Source organism: Pelophylax lessonae (genome assembly GCF_965119305.1).
Source record: "Pelophylax lessonae genome assembly, chromosome: 3".
NCBI lineage: Eukaryota > Metazoa > Chordata > Amphibia > Anura > Ranidae > Pelophylax > Pelophylax lessonae.
The window spans coordinates 624860252-624885525 of record NC_138770.1 but is presented as its reverse complement, the minus strand read 5'-3'; the positions used below and the strand labels follow the sequence as shown (position 1 = coordinate 624885525).

The following is a 25274-nucleotide window of genomic DNA, read 5'->3' as shown; positions in this document are numbered from 1 at the left end:
TATGTGTGAAAGGGGCCTTTTTTTGGCCATTGGACAGGTGCAGCTCATTTTACAGATGCTCAGAAGCCACCTACCCAACTCTGAACACATCAGCCAGCTTGAGAAAAGCAGAGTTGATGAGGATGGGGAACGGATATTTTTGAAACAGTCTTGGAAAACGGACGACGGCTTCACACTGCTCCCCGAGCTTCCCAGATCGCAACCCTAAAAAACAGAACACACATAACACGCTGATAAAGAGCAAAAGAAAGCATACCACCTTCACATACTTAGGTTTGTTTAACCACTTCAATACCGGGCACCTTTACCCCCTTCCTGCCCAGGCCAATTCTCAGCTTTCAGCGCTGTCTCACTTTGAATGACAATTGTGTGGTCATGTAACACTGTACCCAAATGAAACGGTTATTTTTTTCCCCACACAAATACAGCTTTTCTTTGCTGATATTTAATCACCACTGGGGTTTTTTTTGCTAAATAAAAAATTCTGAAATAATACAAACCTGTTTTTCTTTATTTTTTATATAATTTAGCAAAAATTTTTCTTCATAAATTTAGGCCTAAATGTATTCTACCACATTTCTTTATTAAAAATGACCCAAATCAGTGTATAATATTTAGTCTGTAGGAAAGTTAGAAAGTCCACAAACTATGGCAAATTAATCTAAAAATTGATCAAGCCTGATGTACTGACGGCACTGACACTCTTTCTTTAGACCCGAAAACACCAGGACAGTTCAAATACCTCCAAAATGATATTTTTGAAAAATAGACAGTCTGAAGTTTTTAGTAAGAGGCATTGCATTTTTTTTAAAAAGTTGCAATTTTTTTGTCACAATTTTTTGGAAAACGAAGAAAAAAATTGGGATTTTTGACTTATCATAAAAATAATTTCTCTGATGTTCATTGACGGACACAGCTCCTGATCTTCTTAACCATTGCGTTATACTGCCCCCTACAGGAGTAGGACACTAGGCAAAAAAAGACTGACTATGCCTATGGGCAGTCACAGGAGTGACTATAGGCACTCAGTTTTCTTACAAGCAGTGTCAGAAGAATAACAACTCCATAGAGGGGTGGGTGCTGTTTCAGTCAATGAACATCAGAGAAATGGTTTTACTGTAAGTCAAAAATCCCATTTTCTCTTTCGTTCTTAGATGACACAGCTCCTGATCTTCCTAACCATTGGGACGTCCCAAAGCAGTGTCAAACATGAGGGATGGGAACAGCAAAAAATTCCCAAGGCTAAACCATAGCCAACCAGGTAACCGGAGCTCAACCAAAAACAACTGAAGCCCACCTGAAAAACATTACACCCTCAAAGAGGACCAGGTCCTCTAAACAGCAGCCTGCGTCACTGACACCGGATGACGGAAGGCCCAGGAGGCACTGAGCGTCCAAGTAGAGTCTGCCTTCACAGGGAAAGAAGGAACCTGACCCTTGACTGAATAGGCCTGAGTCACAGTCTGTCTGATCAATCTGGAAATGGTCGCAGAGGAAGCGGACAGTCCTTTCCAAGGCCCATCCCTGAGCACAAATAGGAAGTCTGACTTCCTAAAAGACTCCATAGCTGCCAGGAACACCCAAATAACCCAAACCACATCCAGGGCATGCAAAGCAATTAGCTTAGGATGTTTTGGCCTGGGACACAGGGAAGGCAACACAATGTCTTCATTCAAATGGAAATCAGAAACAACCGTTGGAAGAACAATGGACAGGGGCGAAGAACTACCTCATGTCTGTGGACCACCAAGTAAGGTGAACGACCAGATAACACTGCCAATTCCGACACCCTGCACGCAGAAGTGATCACCACCAAAAAGTCCACCCTCTGGGACAGCGTAAGCAGGGGAATCTACCGAAGATTCTCAAAGGGAGGCTTCTGGGGAACTAAGAGCACCAAGTTGAGATCCCAAGGTGGTAACGGAGACTGCACTGGAGGAGCCAAGTTTTGAACCCCCGGAACAAAGGTACATACTAGGGAGTGTGTGGCCAAAGGATGTTGAAAGAAGACCGACAGGGCCGACACCTGGCCCTTAATGGTACTCAAAGCCAGTTTCTGCTTAACCCCTGTTGAAGGAAGGTCAAGACCCAAGCCTCCAAGAAAGAGAGAGGATGAACCCCAAGAGACTCACACCATGCAATGTACGTTTTCCGTGTATGATGGTAGATCTTCCGAGAAGTAGACTTCCTAGCTTTTAACGGTGTTGGAATCACTGCCTCAGACAAACCTCTATCCTTCAGCACCTGGCTTTCCACGGCTAAGCCGTCAAAGCCAGCGACTGTAAAGCAGGATGGAAGATCGGCCCTTGGGACAGCAGATCCTCCCTGAGAGGTAGTCTCCAAGGGACGTCGGCAAACAGCAGCACCAGGTCGGCGTACCAAGACCGGCGAGGTCAGTCCGTGTCCACTAAAATGACTGGAATTCCTTCTGCCTCGATCCTGCGCAGGAGTCTTGGCAGAAGCTTGAGAGGAGGGAAGGCGTAAATCAGACAATACTGGTCCCATGGGGCCACCAGCACATCTGTGGGGTCCGCCAGAGGATCCTGTGACCGTGCCACAAACCTCTGCACCTTTCTTTTGAGCTGAGATGCCAACAGATCCACCTCAAGGATGCCCCACCGGAGACACAATGTAAGATTCTGGTACCTCCGGTACCCTTAATCACCACTTTCTCTGTAATGCGTCCCACCTTTCTCTTCAGGTGGTACGCATATACCTTTAAGAACGATGATGTCACTGCTGAGCACCGCAGAGCGGCTATTTCAACCGCCGGCGGTCTCACTCACATTGTTCTTTCAACCTGCCTTGTTATCCACATGCTTTCAAGCCTGTCTCTCGATCGGAACCTCCAGCTATTTCCCTTTACCTGGAGCAGACCGGAACCTCGCTACTGATCCCTGTATCTCGCTACCGGATCATTCCTTATCTACTGGACCTCTCTAAACTACTAACATTACAAGTGATAAGTACCCCGCAGGGGAACCCTCCATAACCTTATTGCACTATCTACCTATGCACATTAAGGACTGTTACTACCTATCCATACTATCCTATCATCTGCACTGCTGCATAGATTGCTAGCTCTCCTGTCTACTACTATCTATCCTTGCACTGGGTTAGTCTATCCTGTATTTGTCATCTGCTGTCCTCACCACCTGTTAGCATACTCGATACTAACCTATCTGCATTCCTAAATACCATCTTGAACTCTCCTATACAAAACCTATCAAGTGATTACCATCCTTGTCACTGTTCACACCTGTCCCTTCAGCACATCACCTTCATACTATCATATACATCCTATCACTCCAGGAACATCTCATTGAGTGTGTATATATCTGTATGTTGAAGCTGACAGGCCCACGGTGATGAGTCCTGGAGAGTTGGATCTGGTATTCAACACATCTCTACATGACTACTGAGTGGAGATTTTGCAGCTGCAAATCCAGCCTATAATAAAAAACGCAGGAGCGTTACACACAACTGATGAAAAACCTCTGGATGAAGGGACCACTCCCCTTGGTCCCCTTGGTCCAAGGCCTGCTGACTGAGATAATCCGCCTGCCAGTTTTCCACCCCTGGAATGCGTACAGCGTAAAGGGCTGGAATGAAACGTTCTGTAGATCGCTGGCTACCTCGAGAGCCGCCAAAACACTTCTTGTGCCCCCCTGGTGATTAACATAAGGCACGGCCGTGGCATTGTCCGATTAAGTTTGCGGTGGACACCCCTGAAGATGATCCGTCCAATAATCCAAGCACAGTCTGATTGCTCGGAGTTCCAGGACATTGATCAGTAGTCTGGACTCTTCCAGTGTCCAGACCCCCTGAGCAGAGTTTAAGCCTAGAATGCCTCCCCCACCCAGACAGGCTGGCATCCGTGGTGACCACTGCTCAATACAAGGGGAGAAAGAATTTGCACTGTCGAAGAGCTGGAGAGTGAAGCCACCAGATTAGGGACCCTCTTGTTTCCCGGTTTAGACGGATCTGATTGTCCAGAGACTGCGGACACTTGTCCCATTTGGCCAGAATCTCCCTTTGCAGGGACCTCATATGGAAGTGTACAAACGGAACCGCCTTGAATTTAAAGACCATCAGGCCCAGCACCCGCAAAGAAGTCCAGAGGGATGACCATCTGCTGTACAGCCTGCAGTTTCTGGGAGGTTGTCCAGAGGAAGGAACACTCTGGCTAGAGTTGAGTCCCGAGTCAGACCCAGATAGTCCAGTTTTGTGGAAGGAACCAGAGCAGACTTCTGAAAATTCAGAATCCAGTCGAACTCCCTCAGAGTCTGCATAGTGATCTCCATGTTGTCCATCAGAGCAGTAGGAGACTCTGCTCGTAGGAGAAGGTCGTCCAAGTAGCCCAGTACTGTGATCACCCACTTACTTTAACAACGCCAGCACCGGAGCCAACACATTTGTGAAGACCTGAGGAGCGAAGGCTAGACCAAAGGGTAACGCCACAAACTGATAATGCTTCTCTCCCATGGCAAAGCGAAGGAAGCGCTGGTGACCGACACATATTGGAATGTGTAGGCAAGCGTCCTTAATGTCAATATAGGCAAGGAAATCCCCCTGATGCAGGGATGTCACCAACGTGCGAATAGACTCCATTCCGAATCTTTTCCTTGGTAAATAAAAAAGGGGGCTATGTGGATATCCTTGTGGTTTGGTGGTCCTGAATAGCTCCAATGAGATAATGCCAGAAAAATACCAGAAATAGTGAAGCCCGTTTTAAGATATTTATTAATATATTTAGGCAAAAGGTAATACTAACAAACGTGGTAAAATTGAAAGCAGAGAACAGGCTGTGAATGGTTTCCGGGAATGCCGCTACCGCGTGCGTTCCATGGCAAACCAGGAAGTGAACCAGAAGTGACGTAGCCAAGTGCCGTACCAGAAATACGTCAACGCGTTTCGCCCTCCCACTTGGGCGTTATCAAAGGTCTTCAAAGGGTTCCTGGAGGGGTACAAGTCACCTGGCACAAAGAGCACAAATTATTTATTTCCCTTTAGCACCTATATTTCTTTTGCACTGGAGCACTTTATTGCACTTTATTGATTTATCAACTATTTAACACTGTAGTGCACAATGATTTATTGATGGACTTTTTTATAATTTAATGGACACAAATTCTTTAATATATTTTGGAGATTATATATACCCTTTATGATTGTTTAATTATTATATGTTTGGATAATCATGTTTTTATGCAAGCACTGTGTTATTTGGTTTCAATAACTGTATAAACACACACACACACATATATATATATATAAATATATACACACACACACAAACAAACAAACAAACACACACATATATATATGAATACATACTACGTACTGTTTGTCACCAGAGCAATACAGTCACCATAGTGACACTGTACTGCTCTGGGGAGATGATCAAGATTTTTTTTTTTACACTATGATTGCTTATTACAGTGATGATCACTGTATTAGCAATCTTTTTTACAATGTGAATGACATCAATTCATGTGCCATTGTGTATGTTGTGATAGCTGTGATTGGCCCTGTACCATGTGATCACTGTGACCAATCACAGGCATTCCAATAGCACACAATGGCTGTGCATGACACACCATTGTCTGTTTATAACTGACGTGATCACTGTGATCGGTCACAGTGATCACATGGTGCCAGGGCTGCTCACCACAGCCTGGTACAATGATGTGTGTTCCAATGTGTCCAGTGGACAGAGCGGGTCACAAATCGCACCGCTCTGCAGCCCCTAGGATGGTTGGACGTAAAACATCATAGGACAGCTACCCAGGATAGCAGAGCCCCCATCCGTCAGTATTATTATACTAGGTTGGCCGGGAAGTGGTTAATAATACAGTGCTACAATGTGTGTCATTGCTGAGGGTCAAATCCTTCATCCTGAACTCCAGGTTTCATTTACATTTAAAAAGTTTGTTTGGTCCAAACAAATTATTTATAGCACTAACCGTTTCCTCTGATTGGCTGAGGCTTACACGTCACAAACTCCACCTCAGCCAACCAGAGGAAGCTTTGTAGTGATTCATAGACTACAAGGATTCCTATAAATGTCTGAGCAGCGCTTGCAGATGTTGTTGCAGGAGCAGGAAGGGAAGCTTTCATCCTAGTGCCATAACACAGCGCCATCTACTGTATACAGCTGATACAACATAAAGTTTATACAGCGCTCACAGCCACTGCATCTGTTAGTAAATAGTTCAAGTGGACCAACTTGATCCAAACAATTTAACCAGTTCTGGACTGGAAGGATTTTCCCCCTTAATGACCAGGCCATTTTTTGCGATTCGGCACTGCGTTAATTTAACGGAACATTGCGCGGTCGTGCGACGCTGTACCCAAATAACATTGATGTCCTTTTTTTCCCCCACAAATAGAGCTTTCTTTTGGTGGTATTTGATCACCTGTGTGATTATTTTTTTTTGCGCTATAAACAAAAAAGTAGCGACAATTCTGAAAAAAAAAAAAAAAAATTAAAAATCAAATTTTTTCATCATTCTAGGCCCCTTTCACACTAGTGCGACTTGTCCCGTGATTTTGGACTGCGAAAATCGCATGACAAGTCGTTTTCCATTATTTTCAATGAGCTCCATTCATATCAGTGCGTTTTGAAGTTCCTGCACTACTTTGGCACGATTTTAATGCATTTTGAGGTATATAGCCCTGAGCCATTGCTCAAAATCGCATCAAAGTCGTGGTAAAATCGTGTCGCATAAGTGTGAAAGGGGCCTTAGGGCAATTTGTTTTCTGCTACATATTTTTTGTAAAAAAAAAAAAAAAAAAAAAAAAAAAAAAAAAAATCGCAATAAGCGTTTTTTGATTGGTTTGCGCAAAAGTTATCGCTTCTACAAACTAGGGGAAAGATTTATGTCATTTTTATTGTTTTTTTTACTAGTAATGCCAGTGATCTGCAATTCTTAGTGGAACTGCGACATTGCGGCGGACAGATCGGACCCCTAACTGACATTGTTTACACTTTTGGGGGGACCAGTGACATTATTACAGTAATCAGTGCTAAAAACATGCACTGTACTAATGACACTAGCAGGGAAGGGGTTAAAACAGTGGGTGATCAATGGGTTAAATGTAAGCCTAGGGGAGTGTTTATAACTGTGGTGGGAGGGGCTTGTGAAATGATCATAGAGACCTGTGATCCTATATAGAAGGATCACAGGGGCTCTGTGATCATTCCAGAGAGAAGAACGGTCAGATGTGTTTACAATAGCCGACCGTCCTTCTGTCTTAGCGGGGAGCAATCTTGGATTGCAGACGGCAATCGGAGCCGCTGGTCCCATGCATCAGAGTCCCCGCTGCCGGTGGCACGCACTTGCTAAAACGCTATAACTTTTGCGCAAACCAATTGATTTACGCTTATTGTGATTTTTTTTTCAAAAATTGATACTACTTTTTTGTTTATAGCGCAAAAAATAAAAACCGCAGAGGTGATCAAATACCACCAAAAGAAAGCTCTATTTGTGGGTAAAAAAGGACGTACACTTTATTTGGATACAGCGCCGCACGACCGCGCAATTGTCAATTAAAGTAACGCAGTGCCGAATCGCAAAATATGGCCTGGTCATAAAGGAGGGGGGGGGTAAATCTGAAGAGGTACTGCATGCACTTTTCCCTTGTATGAAGTGAAGACTGTCTGTGTTGCTCTGTCCCCCCCTCCTGAGGTGATGGTCTGTGCTCTCCTCCATCCATCCATAGACCAGGCCTCATCCTCTCCTCTACCTTTATCCAGCTCCATCAGGGCGGAGTTGGCGTCCAGCTCCTGCTCCCCATGGCCGGCATCAGCCAGAAACGACCTGCTGCCACCCCCGCCGGTCGCCATGGCTGTTCAATCCCTCCCGGGGTCTCCCCACACCATTCAATGCAGACCGGCTGTACGGAATAACATGGAAGCCGCCATGACAGTATCACTGCACATGCTCAGTGCGGGCCGCTGCGCCCTGCCGTACTGGGAGCGCCTTGTGATTGGCTGGTACGGTTTTGGCGCTCGCTTTCGTGTAAGCGAGCTGTGGTTGGAGGAGGTGCTGACCAATCTACGGAGCGGCTGGCATTTCGCGGGAGAATTATTTGCAAGTTGACCTTGTTTCGCGGGAGATCGTTGTGAGTGGTGAGGTGAGCGGACCGCGCCGACTCTTATATACCGACCATGTCTCTGTTCCTGAGTCTGCAGCACCGGGCCCTCTGGACGGATCGCGGTAAGTCCCCTTATGAATGAACCTGGCAGACTTCTACAGCTACTATGAGACTCTGTGTATGGTCACATGTTGTCTCCCAGAGCAACCAATTAGAATCCTTGTTTCATAAATAACTCTGATCTGCAAAAATGACTCTTAGGAGGTGATTGGTTGTTGTGTGCAGCATGATCTCTAATTACCAGGATATTCTCCATGTATCCCCTCCATGTCTTCTCATTACAAGGATGTTCTTCTCCCCAGTGATCACTAGCCACTGTTCTGTGCCCTGTTCTATCATATACATCAGGGGTCTCCAAACATTCTAAATAAAAGGCCAGTTTACTGTCCTGCAGACTTTAGGGGGTCCGGATTGTGGCTCTCCAGGGTAGAAAATGGCCTAACATCTTTGGGAGTAAACATTGCCCCGTCTTTGGTGTCAGTGGGATGGCTTAGCGCCCCGTAGTTGGCGTTGGCGTAAGGCTTTGCGCCCCGTAGTTGGTGTTAGCGGAAGGCTTAGCGCCCCGTAGTTGGCGTAAGGCTTAGCGCCCCGTAGTTGGCGTAAGGCTTAGCGCCCCGTAGTTGGCGTAAGGCTTAGCGCCCCGTAGTTGGCGTAAGGCTTTGTGCCCCGTAGTTGGCGTAAGGCTTTGCGCCCCAAGGGCTGCATCTGGCCCCAGGGCCACAGTTTGGAGACCACTGATATAGATGTATGATTCTAGGACCATTGTATACATACTCCATGGAATGTTTCTATTACAAGGCATTGAGGTGCATCTCAATCCAAAAACAAGTAATATAGATTACCAACCGAGTGGCAGTTGCATTCGTTTTCTTGTTTTTTTTCTTCAGGCACACAGCCATCCATAATGCAGAGCCTGCTATCTGCTGCAACCATATACAGCCATGGGTTGCATAAGGCGGCCATGGGTTATGTATAGCGGAAGGCATTGCGCCCCGTAGTTGGCGTTAGCGGAAGGAATTGCGCCCCGTAGTTGGCATTAGCGGAAGGAATTGCACCCCGTAGTTGGCGTTGGCGGAAGGAATTGCTCCCCATAGTTGGCGTTAGCGGAACGAATTGCGCCCAGTAGTTGGTGTTAGCGGAAGGAATTGCGCCCCATAGTTGGCATTAGCGGAAGGAATTGCGCCCCGTAGTTGGCGTTAGCGGAAGGAATTGCGCCCCGGTAGTTGGTGTTAGCGGAAGGAATTGCGCACCGTAGTTGGTGTTAGCGGAAGGAATTACGCACTGTAGTTGGTGTTAGCGGAAGGAATTGCGCCCCCGTAGTTGGCGTTAGCGGAAGGAATTGCGCCCCCGTAGTTGGCGTTAGCGGAAGGAATTGCGCCCCCGTAGTTGGCGTTAGCGGAAGGAATTGCGCCCCCGTAGTTGGCGTTAGCGGAAGGAATTGCGCCCCGTAGTTGGCGTTAGCGGAAGGAATTGCGCCCCGTAGTTGGCGTTAGCGGAAGGAATTGCGCCCTGTGGTTGGCGTTAGCGGAAGGAATTGCGCCCCAAGGGCTGCATCTGGTTCTAGGGCCACAGTTTGGAGACCACTGATGTAGATGTATGGTTCTATGAACATTGTATACATACTGCATGGAATTTGTCTTAGAAGGCATTGAAGTGCATCTCAATCCAAAAACAGGTAATCTATAGTTTATTACTTATCTCTAAAGTGGCGGTTGCATTCGTTTTCTTGTTTTTGTCTTCAGGCACACAGCCATCCATAATGCAAAGCCTGCTACCTGCTGCGACCATGTACAGCCATGGGTTGCATTAGGCGGCCATGTTATGTATAGCACCTTTTAGGCCTCATGCACACAGGGCGTTTTTACAGCTGCTTTTAGGAGCCTCAGGCGTTTTTTTGCAGCTTAAAAACATCCCTCTGTTCTATGGCCTCATGCACACACAGGCTTTTAGGAGTTGTAAGTGGCATAGGCGTTTTCAAGCTGTAAAAAAAAAAACCCAGGGCCAGCGCGCAATGGAGCAGCAGCGTTGGGCTGTAAAAACACCTGACTCTGATTAAGGCTGCATACAGCGTTAGGCCACGTCAGACTTTTTTAGGCTGTAGTAGTTGGGTTTGAGGTTGGAATACAAGAGGGCAGAGAGTGGCTGCTAAACGTGCATTAACGCCAATACAAAATGCTTCTAAAAGCACATTTTTACAGCTGCTTTTTGCCTGGCATCAGAACTGACTTTACAGCTCATTTTTTCAAATGCTCTGTGTGAATGAGGATTTGTTCTGTATGCTGTGAACGCGGATAGGGGGTATGTTCCTTTCTCGGTCTCACAACTGCTTACAGTCGTCTCTTCTTATGCATCTCAATTGGTGGCAGTAGTGGTAGTGGATCCCAGGATTGACATGACTTTCTGTACGTTGTACAGAACTTGTGTACTGGGTAAGACTTCGGCCAAAGCGCTTTAGCATGTTACTTCTGTATCCTGCCATGTAGACTATAAAAAAAAAAAATGGATGTTATCGATATTACCGAATAGCTTGCTTTATTATGTTAGAGGATTATTGCCACGTTTTAAAGGCACTTGAGCCAGAGCACCAGTTCCCAGTGTTCCAGATAGCTTGCAGTTAGAACATGTGTTTTCTATTTGTATTTACAATGTACAGTCATTTACTTCTTTTTTCTTTATTTTGACTCTGTGATCCAGCCAGTAACAGACTTCCTGTCTTAGGGTGTCTCTACTCTGATGAAGGAGCAATGGGGAAACCCCTCTGAACAGCAACATTGTTAGGGGAGAGGATAGTGTTAAAGTGTTATTAACTACCTCAATACTGGGCACTTAAACCCCCTTCCTTCCCAGACCAATTTTCAGCTTTTAGCGCTGTTGCATTTTGAATGACAATTGCGCGGTCATGCAACACTGTACCTAAACCAAATTTATGTCATTTTTTCCCCCACAAATAGAGCTTTCTTTTGGTGGTATTTGATCACCGACAGGTTTTTTCTTTTTTGGTGCACAAATAAAAAAAGACCGAAAAGTTTGAAAAAAAGTTTTTTTGTTTAGGTTATAAAATTTAGTAAATAGATACGTTTTTTCCTGCACTGATGAGCACTGATGGGGTGGCACTGATGTGCAGCACTGATGTGCAGCACTGGTGGGCAATAATGGGCACTGGTGGGCAGCACTGATAGATGGCATTGGTGGGCAGCACTGATAGATGGCATTGGTGGGCAGCACTGATAGGGGGGCTCCACTGGCAGGCTCTCTGAGCCCTGTTTGCCATCCCTGGTGGCCATGGTGGGCACCCCTCTTGGTCATGGGTGGGCATCCCTGGTGGCTCTAGTGGCACCCCCTCCCCCCAGGGCTGCACTGGTAATCAATGTTCTGATTACCAGCACAGACCCCCCCCTGTGATCAGTGAGTAATTAGAAATACTCACTGATCCCCCCCCGGCTGCAGCACCGATCCTTTGCTCTTCTCCTCACTGGCAGGATCTGTCAGGAGGAGAAGAGATCGAAGCCGTTACAACGGCTGTATTGACATTACATGTCGGCTGCGATTGGACACAGCCGTCATGTGATCAGGAGGGCCAATCACAGGGCCCTCCTGCCGCATCTTGTTGCTCTGTGTCCTAGGGACACAGGCAAATTGAGATCGCGCCGCTGCGCGTGCCCGCGGCGACGTGATCTTTCTCCTTCTGAAGGACGTTCCAGAACGTCCTATCAGAAGGACGAGACGCCCACCCGGCCGTATATGTACAATGGCCCGGGTGGGAGGTGGTTAAAGCTTTGTTTTTTGTTTTCCCTTAAGGGTTCATTCACACTAGCGCGACTTGTCAGGCGACTTGGTCGCCTGACAAGTCGCGGTCGGTCACTCGCCATTGAATAGTACAGGACCCAATCTAATAGGAGCGACACAAGTCGCTCCGACTTAGAAAAAGGGTCCTGTACTACTTTGGGGCGACCTGGAGGCGACTTGCATTGACTTCAATTATATGAAGTCCGTGCAAGTCGCGCCGAGGTCGCGGTGCACGCTGTGCACCGCGACTTCACAGGTCACCCCACAAAGTCGTGTCGCGCCAGTCTGAATGGGCGCTAAATAACGTTATACTTGCTCTGTGCAGTGTTTTTTTTACAGAGCAACGCCGATCCTCTTATTTTCGGGTCCCTTGCTGGTGCTCCTTTTCTCCTCCTCGAGCAGTGACCCCAGAGCAAGCTTCGCTCCCTAGCTGCTGCTCTATGTATCCATAAGTAACATAGAGCCGAGGCTTAGTCACACCCCTCTCCCCCTCTCCTCTTTGGTTCAATGGGCCCCTGCTGCTTGCCCAGCCAATAAGGAGGGAGAATCCTGGGACAGCCAAAGCTATCATCAACATCGCTGGATCGGAGGGAGCTCAGGTAAGGATTGGGGGGGGGGGGGGAGGCTGCACGCAGGTAATTTTTTACCTTTATGCATGAAAGTAAAGAACCTTCAGGCTTTAGAATCACTTTAGGCCAGCCATAGATGGGTTGAAATTCGTCTGCCACATTTCTATCCATGTGTGGCCGTGCTTGTTAGACAGAAGCTGATCATTGATTGACAAATGGGCTTGTTGGGGAAAAACAATTTTCAGGTAGCTAGCTGCAGCCACGCTGTCAGAATACAATGTCCCAGCGGGAAGGATCCTTCACCCACCTCACTTGTGTGGATGGGGAAATCTGTAAAACGTACTCACACATTTTAATGGGCTGGTGTGAATTATCCCAAACTCAGTCCCCTTTGTCTGCATGTAAAGTGGCGCATCTGTACTGTGTATAGAACCTGCTGCAGCAAAAATGACATTTTTAAAGTCAGTCAAATCACATTTAAATTGGCTTGCGATTGCAATTGCCAGCACCCGGCTATTAAAACATTAAAGAAAAAAAACGGTGTGGGGTCCCCCCCAACCATTGTCCATACAAGACCCAAAGGGGAACCCCACGGCAAAACCCCACTGTCCCCCGAAACACATACCAGACCCTTATCCAAGCAAGCAAGTCAGGAAGGGGGGGGGGGGTTAGACCAGCGAACTCCCCCCCCCCCCCCCCCCCCTCCTGCTGAACCATACCAGGCCATATGCCCTCAACATAAGGGTGGTGCCGTGGGTTGATGGGGGGGGGGGGGGGCTCTGCTGGTGTTGATGGGCGTCAAGGGTCTCTTCCCGACAACCCTGGGCTGTGTTGAATGCCTCTTCCGCGCTTTGACAGTTCTTATATAGGTAAGTGCAGGGCCACCTGGCCAAGTTATCTGCTGGCCTCGCTCCCTTGTAACGTCGTGGACCGGTGCATCCTGGGCCGGTGACGTTGCAGGTGCCCCCTCCTTACCTAATTTAAGAACTGCCAAAGCATGGAGGCAGGCGGCCGCCCTAGAAGGCAGAGCGCTTGTTTTATTTTTTTTTATATTTTGGGTCGATGGTGCAGCATGATGATGATTTACATTGAGGGACGCTGTATTTTTAATGATTTGTCGAAAACTTGTCTCCTTTTTTTTTTTTCACATAGTGGATGGGATCTGGGGGCCCCTTTGATAAGCCCCCCCGCCCACAGCCCCCGACAACCACAGCCCAGGGTTGCCAGGCAGAGACCGTTGCCCCAAAGAAACACCCCCCCCCCCCCTATGTTGAGGGCATGTGGTCTGGTATCGTCCCCAGTGGGGGAATCCATTTGACTCATCATTTAAGGATGCCGTGGCCGGCTTCCCAGGCCTGCTCCTTAACAACCAGCTTACACTGTGCTCTGATCGGGCAAAGCTTTGCCCAATCAGGGTGCAGAATGCACTGTGCAGCGGGCAGTGCATTGCAGGGTGTTTGCCGGGGCTAACACCCTGCAAATGCGAGTGTTCTGCAAACGGTCAAACAGGCAAATGAACTAATGCTCGGGCTGAACCGTTCGTCCGACACTAGTAGGAAACATATTTTTGGGACCGTAAGTTTAGTGTCACTTTAATGGTGATGTAACAATAGGGATACGTTTCCAAGAGGAATTGGGCAGAATCTGAAATAGTATTGACAGGAAAAAGCTGGCAGAAATTAGTTCTCCAGACATTTAAGCAGGGCTTGTAATAATAAACGACTAACTTTTATAGCCATTTCTTTATTTTGTTTACTTGCATTGAGTAATATCCCAGTGTTAAAGTTAAAGGAAGATCCGTCGGAGTGGTCAAACTGTATCATGACCACGTGATCTCCGAGATCGTATGCCGGATGGAGCGGTATCACCCGGGTATCACTGCAAGTGGGTGAGATGCAGATCTGCTAATGTGGAGTTGCTTATATCTTTTGTACATTTATGTGGGTGGCATATTCAATAACATTTCTAAACGGAATTATGTGTAAACCTTCAGGACATTTGGATGATCTTGCTACTGGCAAGTGGGTGGCGAGTGGCCCCCCAATCGATGCAGAGTGGCGAGTGCCCCCCCCCCCAATCGATGCAGAGTGCATGGGGATTAAAGCGCCTCCTGATACACACAAAGCAGCGTCCTTCTACTTACCCGGCGCGGGCGCTCTCTTACGAAGTCACGCCTCCTGGACCGGCCCCTATGATAGACGTCACCACTGTGCTGTCTATCAAAGGTAGGAGGCGTGACTTTGTATGACAGCGGCCGCGCCGGGTAAGCCGAGGAACCCACTCTGTGTGTAATCAGAAGGCCCTCCCCTTCCCCTCCGGAGGCAGCCCAATGGCAGGGCCCGATCAGATGGCTTCGGGGGCCGCATGCGGGCCGTAGGTTCCCCACCCCTGTCCTAAAGGAAGCAATGCATACTGCTCTTGCATTGGAGGGTTCAGTTTACTTAGGACTTGCTTGTCCTCACTGCACAGAAATTAGAATAATCTGATACCATAAATTTTTTTTTTTTTTTTAAGAAATGATTTGGAAAATATTTGAACACCCTGTCTTAAAATATTTTATTCATCATGTTAAAATAAAATCAAATATTCCATAATTTTTTTTTTTTATTTTTTTCAATTTTCCAATTTTTGGGAAAAAAACAAAAAAGCCTTCAGGAAAAAAAAAAAAACGTATCTTTTCCTTTTTTTTTTTTTTTTTTTTTTTTTTACGGGCCTTCACAACTCTAGCTATGTGACATCATTTTATTACATGAAAATGCTATTGCTTACATGAGCAATATTTGGAATATTGGTAATATCGGCCATTCGGGGCAGATACCCTTATATCGGCAAAAGTGAATATCGGCCCTCCGATAATCGGTCGATCCCTAATGCAGAGCCTATGCTCAGTCCACCAGTCAGCGTTCCTTTGCTACCTTACTCTCTGTAACAGAATGGGGTCCCACCGAGCGCACAGCACAGAACCTCATACATGCTCTACTTCACTCTTGTCTATCCGTACCTAGTGTTCAGGCCATAAATCTCCTTCTCTGCTAATCTTCTCCTGGGGGCATATGGACACGCACTGCTTGGGAGGAAGCCGTAACACTGGACCCCCCTCGCTACTAGAGAATCTATCGCCTTACCAAGTACCACGCAAACGACTGGTTGTAGTTTAACCTCTTGTTGTGATGTTAACCGCTTGCCGACCGCCGCACGACTATTTACTGCGGCGGTCAGCCCCTCACAGGCAAAGCGACGTAGGGCTACGTCGCTAGCCTGTGAGGGTCTAGGGAGCGAGAGCGTGCCCCCGGAGGCGCGCTCCTGCGCGGTCACGGACCCCCCCCCCCGCGTGTGCCCGGCGGACCCGATTGTCCGTCAACACCGGGAGAAAGGCAGGCGGCTAATGTAAACAAAGCCGCCTGTCATTCTCCCCTGTGTAAGAATGGAGATCAAATGGTTCTGCTATGTAGGACCGTTGATCTCTGTTCTTACACATCAAGCCACATCCAATCAGTTAGAATCGCGCCCCCTAGGGACACACTTAACCCCTCCCTCTCAAAAAAGTTAACCCCTTTACTGCCAGTGTAATTTTTACAGTAACAGTGCATATGTATAGCACTGATTACTGTAGTAATATCACTGGTAACCCCAAAAGTGTCAAATGTCAGTCAAGGGCCCGATCTGCCCGCCCCAATGTCGCAGTCCCGCAAAAAAAATTGCAGATTGCCGCCATTACTCGTTAAAAAAAAAAAAAGACAAATCTTTCCCTTAGTTAGTAAATGCAATAACTTTTGCGCAAACCAATCAAAATACGCTCTTTGCGATTTTTTTTTTATTTTTTTTTTATTTATTTTTTTTTTTTCCTCCACATATGTAGCATAAAACAAATTGTCCTAAAATGTTAAAAAAAATTTAATTTTTACATTTTTTTTTTTTTGGGGAATTTCATATAAAAAAATGTGAAAAATATTGTTATTTTTGCAAAATTGTCGCTCTTTTTTTGTTTATAGCGCATGATCAAAAAATCGCACAGGTGATCAAATACCACCTAAAGAAAGCTCTGTTTGTGGGAAAAAAAGGATGTCAAATTTGTTTAGGTACAGCGTTGCACGACCGCGCAATTGTCCGTTAAAGTCACGCAGTGCCGAATCGTAAAATAGGCCCTGGTTAGGAAGGTGGTAAAATCTTCCGGGGCTTAAGTGGTTAACGGAACCATTTGTAGATACAGACCCTTTTTATTAGCATCAAGACCCCACATGCACCCCTTGAGTTACTTCAGACCAAGCTTTGTGCGGTATAACAATTTTTACTGAAAGTTCAGCATGGCAAATGTCCTTTCCAAACTAACCGCTTCTGCCCCAGTGTACATATTGTAAGTGCTCCATAGACTGACTAGAAGTCTAGAAAATCTATTTCACCCTAGAAAAATGTCAGCTGGGAACTGGTTGCAACTGGTAGTCCTTCTTCCTTCTTTTTTTTTTTTTTTTTTTTTTTTTTTCAGCATTTATTATAATTTAGGACTGATGTAGCTGTGTTGGTTTCTATTTGTTTGGTAGTTGCTTCTGCTTTCTCTTTACTATTATTTTATTTTGTTCTAGCCTCACAGAAGTATCCTCTCCAGAGTTTGCTACCAGGCTTCCAGTGTGTCAGACAGGATGAACATACGTCTTATGGTGAGGTTGGAATACCAGTACCTCCATTTGGCTGCTCATTCAGTGCAGGTGAGACTTGTCTTGAATACTGCTTGCATTACAGCTGTTTCCTTTTCCATTCCTATTGATTGGTGAATGCTCATTATCAAAAATGTGAAAAACTATCAGCGCAGTAAGAAACCTAAAAAAAATGTGATCAGCTGCAAACACTAAATGTGATCCCACTACACAAATAAATGATTCAGTAAATAATGTGTTGCGCTAAATCAAACAAAGTGCATATGAAAAATATTAAAGATATTCAATCTCAAAATGTTGCAACAAAAGTCCATGTGATTAAATACGTGACATGAATATTTTATAACGTATATAAAATGTTCCACTCCTCTATTGATTGATGAATGCTCATTATCAGTCCATGTTCTCTTCACGCCTATGTAGTACACGTGCACCTCCGTTTTGCGGATTCCACTTGCTCAGCTGGTAATCGCTCCCCTGATCCCCACTGAGCAGGCTGATGAAAGGTCCTGTCTTCAGGGTGCTGAGTGGTCATGGACCCAGTCCAGCTCTGCTCTGCAAATCTGAAAACAGACCGCCTGTCTGTTTTTTTTTTTTGTTTATCCAATCTGCCAGACAAATGGAAAATGGGACCACCATTTGTCTGGATTCTGCAGGCAGGATCGGATCCAATGGCGGTTGGTGTCAGCGGACAGGTGTCTGCTGACATCCGCCGATCCATAAGGGAGACTGGAGGGTCCAATCGGGTCCACCTGAAAAACTACTGGTGGACCTGATGGGAAATCCCATGTGAAAGGACCCTAACTGTTTTGGCATCATTCTGCACATCTGCTCTGTGTTTCCTACTATGGCCTTCATGTGCTCTGATTGACAGCCTTCGAGCATACACACATGGAGCATATGTAGACCTTGTACCGTTTTCTGTTGGGCGCAAATCAGAAGCAGACATGCCCAGCACGATTTGTGCTGCCAGCTCTGATCCAGTAGAACTCTTAAAAGTGTTTATTCTACCCTCCCCTTTAGAGGTCTTCATGAGTACATGGCCTAATGTTCATGGTCAGCACGTGAGGTGTAACTGCATTGTCTTCACTAAAATTAAAAGTGCTACCTGGGCTAAACAATAGCCAACCAGGTAAACAGGCGCAAATAATCCTCTTCAAAAGATGACGGGGTCGCTGCTGAATGTCACACAGAAGTTTCTCTTTCATTAACGGACACAGCTCCAAATCTTCGTAACCATTGGGTTATACTGCCCCCTACTGGAGTAGGACACTATACAGAAAAAGGCTGGCTACGCCTATAGTTTTTCCTGCCTACACAGGAGTAATGACCTAGTTCCTTGCTGGTATCTTTGGTCCTGGTAATTTTTTTGTTTTTCAATAGAATTTTTTTTTTTTTTTTTCTCCTGGATTTTTTCCTATGAGATCTACCATCAACTGCTGGACTGGGCAACAGGCTGGATAATCTAGATCCAGTGGTCACCCTAGTCTGGCCAGTGAGCAGACGCAGACCTCAGCTCGGAATTTGGGCGACCGTGACATAGCCCCACCGGACGGGGGCTGGCCTGCGAGTTCGCATACAACGGAGTCTTGGCCCGAATCGCATCGTTCCTCCTGGCCAACAGCCCCCCCCCCCCTTCCATTTCGAAGATGAGGAGGTTTTGTCTGGAGCAGTGTCCACCTGGTTCCTGGTATGGTAAGTGACTGACTGTCCCCCCCCCCCCCCCCCCCTGCCCCTGGAGGGTTTTGTGGTGGACATGGGCCCCTCAATGGGAGGGTCGGACCCCTGGCTTCCCTCCTTCCCATTAGGCACCCCCTTCATTGGTCTGGTGGGCAATATCATTCTCCCTCCACTGACGCTGGGGCTGTAAGGTGGCCTTGTCCACCGCCTAGGGTGGGGACAGGGTGCTGTCCTGGCGGAGGGGGTGCGCGAACAGGCAATCAGCTGTGAGGGCGGGGGCTCCTGCATTGTGTTTAGTCTTGACGGCCATTTTTCAGTGGTTTGCCTTTTAAAAACAAGTAGCAGCCGTGACAGTGGAGCCCTCTGGGCGGCGATTTCTGAAATGGGGAGCCCCTCCTCATCTCCTGGATCTTAGTTTCCTGATACCCGTTCGTGCAGTGCAGATTCTCCTGGTGGCTGTGGTGCCTGGTTTCTGCTGGGTGGTGAGTCTGGTGGGGTCCTCTCCCTCTCTGAGGATCGATTGATACTCTGTTGCTGGCGACCGGTCGGGCTGCAAGATCGGTGGGGGTTGTCCCTTAGCTGTGTTTTTACACTTTTTTTTTTTTTTCCATATGAGGTCCCTACAAGGGAGATTCTGGCCAAATGGGAAAAAAATCCACAGTCTCTGGACAATCTGATCTGGCTGAGCCGGGGAATGAAAGATTCCCTGATATGGTGATTTCGTGCTTCAGCTGCGCAAATCCTTCCTCCTCTTGTATTAATCAGGTGTCATCCCGGATGCCAGCCTGTCTGGCTTGAGAAGCGTCCTCTGTAAAATGACTGCTCAGGGGGTCTGGACACTGAAAGAGTCCAGACTACTGACCAATGTCTTGTGCTTCGAACATTGAATGGATCATCTTAAGGGTTGTCCAGTGAGCATTCAATCCGACAATGCCACGGCCGTGGCTTATGTCAATCACCAGGGGGGCACAAGAAGTGTTCTGGCGGCTCTGGACGTAGCCGGCATTCTAAGGTGGGCAGAATGGTTCATTCCAGCCCTCTCTGCCGTACACCTTTCCAGGGTGGTAAACTGGCAGGCGGATTACCTTAGTCGGCAGGCGTTGGACCGAGGGGAGTGATCCTTTCATCCGGAGGTGTTTTATCAGTTGTGTCTCCGGTTGGGCATCCCTGAGGTGGATCTGTTGGTGTCTCGGCTCAACAGAAAGGTGCAGAGATATGTGGCTCAGACGCAGGATCCTCTTGCAGTCCCCACAGATGCCCTGGTGGCCCCGTGGGTTCTGTATCGTCTGATTTACGCCTTCCCTCCCAAGCTTCTGCCAAGACTTTTTCCCCAGCATTGAGGCAGAAGGTATTCCGGTCATCTTAATGGCCTTGTCGGGCTTGATATGCCGATCTGGAGCGGCTGTTTAAAGCTAGGAAATCTACTTCTAGGAAGAACTACCATCGTACGTGGAAGACGTACATTGCGTGGTGCAAGTCTCTTGGGGTTCATCCTTGCTCTTTTTTCGGTGGCTCTCATCTTGACCTTCCTTCAACGAGAGGTGGAGGTTGAGCAGAAACTGTCCTTGAGTACTATCAAGGGTCAGGTGTCAGCCTTAGCGGTCTTCTTTCAACGGCCCTTGGCCACATACTCATTGGTGCGTACTTTTTTCAGGGAGTTATGCACTTGACCCCTCCAGTGCAGTTTCTTTTGCCGTTTTGGGGCCTCTATTTGGTGCTCTGTCCTTCAGAAGCCTCCATTTGAGAATCTTTGGGAGATTCCCCTACTTACTCTATCCCAGAAGGTGGCCTTTTTAGAGGCTTTCACTTCTGCGTGCGAGGTGTCGGAATTGGCGGCGTTACCTTGTCCACCTTACTTGGTGGTTCACAGTGATAAGGTGATTCTTCACCCCTGCCTGTCAATTCCTTCCTCATGTTGTCTCTGATTTTCATTTGAATGAAGACATTGTGTTGCCTTCCCTGTGTCCCAGGCCAAAACATCTGAAGGAAATTGCTTTGCATGCGGTCTGGGTGCTTAGGGTGTTCCTGGCAGCTACGGAGTCCTTTTAGGAAATTAGTCTCACAATTTGTGCTTACGGATGGGGCCTCGGAAAGGGTTGTCCGCTTCCTCTGCAACCATTTCCAGATTGATCAGACGGTGATTCAGGCCTATTCCATCAGAGGTCAGGTTCCTCCTTTCCCTGTCAAAGCGCACTCTACTCGGGCGCTCAGTGCCTCCCGGGCCTTCTGTCAAGTGACTCAGGTTTGCAAGTCGGCCTCCTGGTCACCAGGGCACACTTTCACAAACTCTATGAAGTGGATGTGTTGGCATCTGCAGAATGCTTTCTTTTGGCCGCAAAAATTTTTTTGCAGGCTGCGGTTTAGAGGATCTGGTCCTCTGAGGGTGTATTGTTGTTTTTTCCGGTGAGCTCCAGTTTTGGTTGAGCTATTTAGCCTTGGGAATTTATTTTTCGCTGTTCACACCCCTCATGCTTAACACTGCATTGGGACATCCCAATGGTTAAGATCTTCAGTAGCTGTGTCCGTCAATGAACAAAAGAAAATATGATTTTTGACTTGCCGTTAAATCCATTTCTCTGATGTTCATTGACGGACACAGCACCTAACCCTCTTTGGGGTTGTAATTCTTCAGATGCTGCTTGTAAAAAAAGAGTACCTTTTAGCAGAGAGAGGGAGTGTACCCCCTGGGACTGCCCAGACTTTTTCTGCCTAGTGTTCTACTCCTGTAGGGAGCAGTATAACCCAATGGTAAGAAGATCAGGAGCTGTCTGTCAATTAACATCAGAGAAATGGATTTTACGGTAAGTCAAAAATCCCAATTTTTTTTTTTTTTTTTTTTTTGGGCAAGGCTGAATGTTTATCTGTGGATAGATGTTTCAGCATAATGTAGGGTTTTGTTCCCTGGTTTGTAGAAGTGCTTGACACCACCTCACCATCTGACATTCCTCTCCTTTTCATGGATTTTTCCTAATGCCCCGTACACACGTGCAGATTATCTGAAGACTTTTGTCTTCAGATTTACCTTTTCTATGTAGTGCAAGGGCCTGCCGGATTGCATACAAATTGAAAGTGTTTAGGTTTGACCTCATATTATATGGTTTTGGTAAGTCTACAGACAAAAGTCTTCAGATAATCTGCACGTGTACGGGGCATTAGGACCATTGGGAAAAGCATTTGGCTTTGACTTGTTATGGCCATGCTTACTGTTGCATAAAGCATTATTAAGCTATGTGTTTTCTAATTGTACATATTCTTAGCCTTGCCTCAAAGAATCTTCTTTCCAGTAGGGCAATGTGACGAGCCAAAGCCCAGACCTCCTGTTACCTCTGGGACAAGTACAATCTCTGCCCTCTCTTGATTACTAATTCAAATGATGTGTTGGTGCCTTTTTCAGCTGCGGATTTACCGCACGTGCTTGCAGTGGCCAATGAGGAAGGCATAGTCAAGTTGTATGACACAGAATGTCGGAACACAGAGAGGCAAATTCTGAAAGGTAAACTTTTCCATCTGTGGCTTTTTTTATTTTATTTAATGTTTATAAAATGGTATGCATAGTTTATTACCTCCATAATCCATCAAGGTACAAATATTTTAAGCATTTCAATTTCCTTTTGGTAGCCAATAAAACATGAGCTGTTTGCCAATGTTTAAAATTAAGCTGAATGAGTCAGGAGGCACTCGCCTGTCTTTTTGCTAGCAGGTGCAATATATTGGCTTACACAACCACCAAGTATGCAAAAAATGCTGGCCTTTTGTGGAAAGGTGATGATCCGCAACCCCATACTTGTGTTTTTTTTTTTTTTTTTTTTTAATCTTCAAATTTATTGGTACTCCATAAAACACACTTGCTCGTACAGCAGATTTTAACGTGTTTCAGCCATGTCGGCCCTGTTCACATGTTGTGGATCATTCTCTTCCTTTAATTGTGTTTGTAGCGGTGTGACTGCTCATCCTGCACCCTACAGCTCCAGAAGATTTTCTGATATTCCAGGGTTGTAGCATCTCACCCTCACTTTTATTGACTTTTATGGAAAGCCCAGCTTTCACTACAGACTTCAAAACTGCTAATTGTTTTGCTCTGTGTCAAAGCTGGAAAGATTCGCCCGCCATTTTATTGGAGACCATTGTCTGTCTCGGGTACAATGGTGATGGGATGGTGGGGACGCCTATTCCAGGGGCACATGTCTGAAAGGAGTTCTTGCTTGGAATTGAAGGCAAACCTACCCAACAAAGCCGACCAATTGAGGCTACCATTAGTATGGCTTTCAAGTTTTTGGCAGAAAGGCTATGTGGCTCCAAGATGAGCCACACAGTGAAAACTACTGAACTGTATCTGTGTAAGGATTTCACCTAGTGGGCAGCACTTGGGGGAGGGGACTTATTGTAGGCAACTGTATGAAGGTAAAGTTGTCTGAAGTGTACTCCTTGGGATATTTTTCCAAGACCTTAAACTTTTGTATGCTGTATTGCATTTCTGATGTCATTATTTATTTTTTTAGATTGGCAAGCACACACTAATGCCGTCTTTGACCTTGCCTGGGTCCCAGGAGAGCACAAATTGGTAAGTAATCATGCTTTTCCCCCCTAACCCAGGAAGTTAGTGTGCACAATTTTTTAACTTGGCTCTAATAAATCTATGCAGCCTCTTTCTGTTGAAATGAGAGAGATGTAAAGGTGACGCTGCCTATGTGTGTAATCCTTGTAAAACCCAAAACAGGTGAAACAATTAAATAGTAAGTGATAATATAATATATACACACAATTGCGCAAATCCCCATACAATACCAATAATAAAGTGCAAACCTAAAAAAATACTGAGATAGAGATATATATATATATATATATATATATATATATATATATATATATATATATATATATATATATATATATATATATATATATATATATATAATTTGTGTTCAAAACCTCTAAATTGCTATACACATACTATAACCGTAAATCCAGTGAAAAGGAAAGTGATTATCTGTGCAATAATAAAGTCCATAAATGATCTGATGCTTTAAAAAATTCATAAGTCCTTATAAAGGTAACGTGGTGAAAGAAGTAAATCCACTTGTGCTCCCTTCAGCTCCTCACTCGCCAGAAGACTGAACCCCTGAACCAACAGATAGTGAAAAGCATGATCCTATATCTCCTCCCCATCTCCCACGGTCTGATCAGTGTTTTCTCCTCACAGGGTATGCGGACAAGAGAGGCAACTCAGTGTGAATCCATAGCAAATTGTTAATAAAAACCGAAACCGCACTTACAATGGTGAAACTAATTCAAGCCGTTAAGAGCGGTTTCCGGAACCATGCGTTCTACGTACAAAGTTCGGAACCGGCTGTGACACGATGACTCTCTAGTGTTTCTGTTGTAAGCTCCATCAGTATAGTCATTAGGTTGTAAATTGTGTTTAGGTAGTAGCATAACACAATTGAAGCTTAGGGTGGTACAGGTTCTAATATGTGAAATTCATCTAAACTTAACCACTTTCAGACCGGAGGATTTTCCCCCTTAATGACCAGGCCCTATTTTGCAATTCGGCACTGCGTTACTTTAACGAACAATTGCGCGGTCATGCGACGCTGTACCTAAATAAAATTGGCGTCCTTTTTTTCTCCACAAATGGTGATTTCTTTTGATGGTACTCGATCACCTGTGTGTTTTTTTTTTTTTGCGACAATTTTGCAAAAAAAAAAAACACTATTTCTCACATTCTGCTATATAACATTTCGCAAAAAAATAATTAAAAATCCCAAATTTTTTTAAACATTTTAGGCCAATTTTTTCTGCTACATATTTTTGGGGGATAAAATCGCAATAAGCGTATTTTGATTGGTTTGTGCAAAAGTTATTGCGTCTACTAACTACGGGAAAGATTTAAGTATTTTTTGGGGTTTTTTTGCGGGACTTCGATATTGCGGCAGACAGATCGGACCCCTGACTGACACTTTTGGGGGGACCAGTGACATTACTACAGTAATCAGTGCTTAAAAATATGTACTGTTATTGTAATAATGACACTGGCAGGGAAGGGGTTAACAGTATAGGTGATCAAGGGGTTAAATGTAAGCCTAGGGGAGTGTTTCTAACTGTGGGGGGGGGGTTGGGCTTTTGAGATGAACACGAAGACATGCGATCCTATATAGAAGGATCACATAGCCTCTGTGATCATCCGAGGGAGGACGACGGACGGCTGTGTTTACATCATCAGCCGTCCGTCCTTCTCTGTCAGCGGGGAGAGATCGCCTTTGTCAGGCGGCAATCGAATCGGAGTCGCCTGACACCCGCACTGGCTTCCCTGCTGACAAAACCAATGGCCCCTTTTAATCAAGGGTATTTTCATGTTCTGGTGACAACACAAAAAATGTAGTTACAGTAACAAGTAAAGGGTGGATCACCCTAACTGGGACAAAGCAAA

At 46.0% G+C, this 25274-nt stretch overlaps 2 protein-coding genes across 2 annotated transcripts in view; one reads left to right on the top strand and one right to left on the bottom strand.

The window, feature by feature from the left end:
- INTS7 (integrator complex subunit 7) overlaps positions 1 to 7937 on the bottom strand; it is a 159126-nt gene extending 151189 nt beyond the window's left edge. Inside the window, exons 1-2 of the mRNA XM_082249275.1 lie at positions 7750 to 7937; positions 75 to 204 (exon numbers count right to left, since the gene is read on the bottom strand). Of these exons, the coding sequence (XP_082105401.1) occupies positions 75 to 204; positions 7750 to 7849 (230 nt within the window). The 5' untranslated portion in view covers positions 7850 to 7937. The remainder of the gene's footprint in view (positions 1 to 74; positions 205 to 7749) is intronic.
- A 235-nt stretch (positions 7938 to 8172) lies between these two features.
- The window catches only part of DTL (denticleless E3 ubiquitin protein ligase homolog), a 55972-nt gene continuing 38870 nt past the window's right edge, over positions 8173 to 25274 (top strand). The window contains exons 1-4 of the mRNA XM_082248862.1: positions 8173 to 8222; positions 17096 to 17218; positions 22242 to 22340; positions 23347 to 23408. Coding sequence (XP_082104988.1) covers positions 8174 to 8222; positions 17096 to 17218; positions 22242 to 22340; positions 23347 to 23408 — 333 coding nt within the window. The 5' untranslated portion in view covers position 8173. The remainder of the gene's footprint in view (positions 8223 to 17095; positions 17219 to 22241; positions 22341 to 23346; positions 23409 to 25274) is intronic.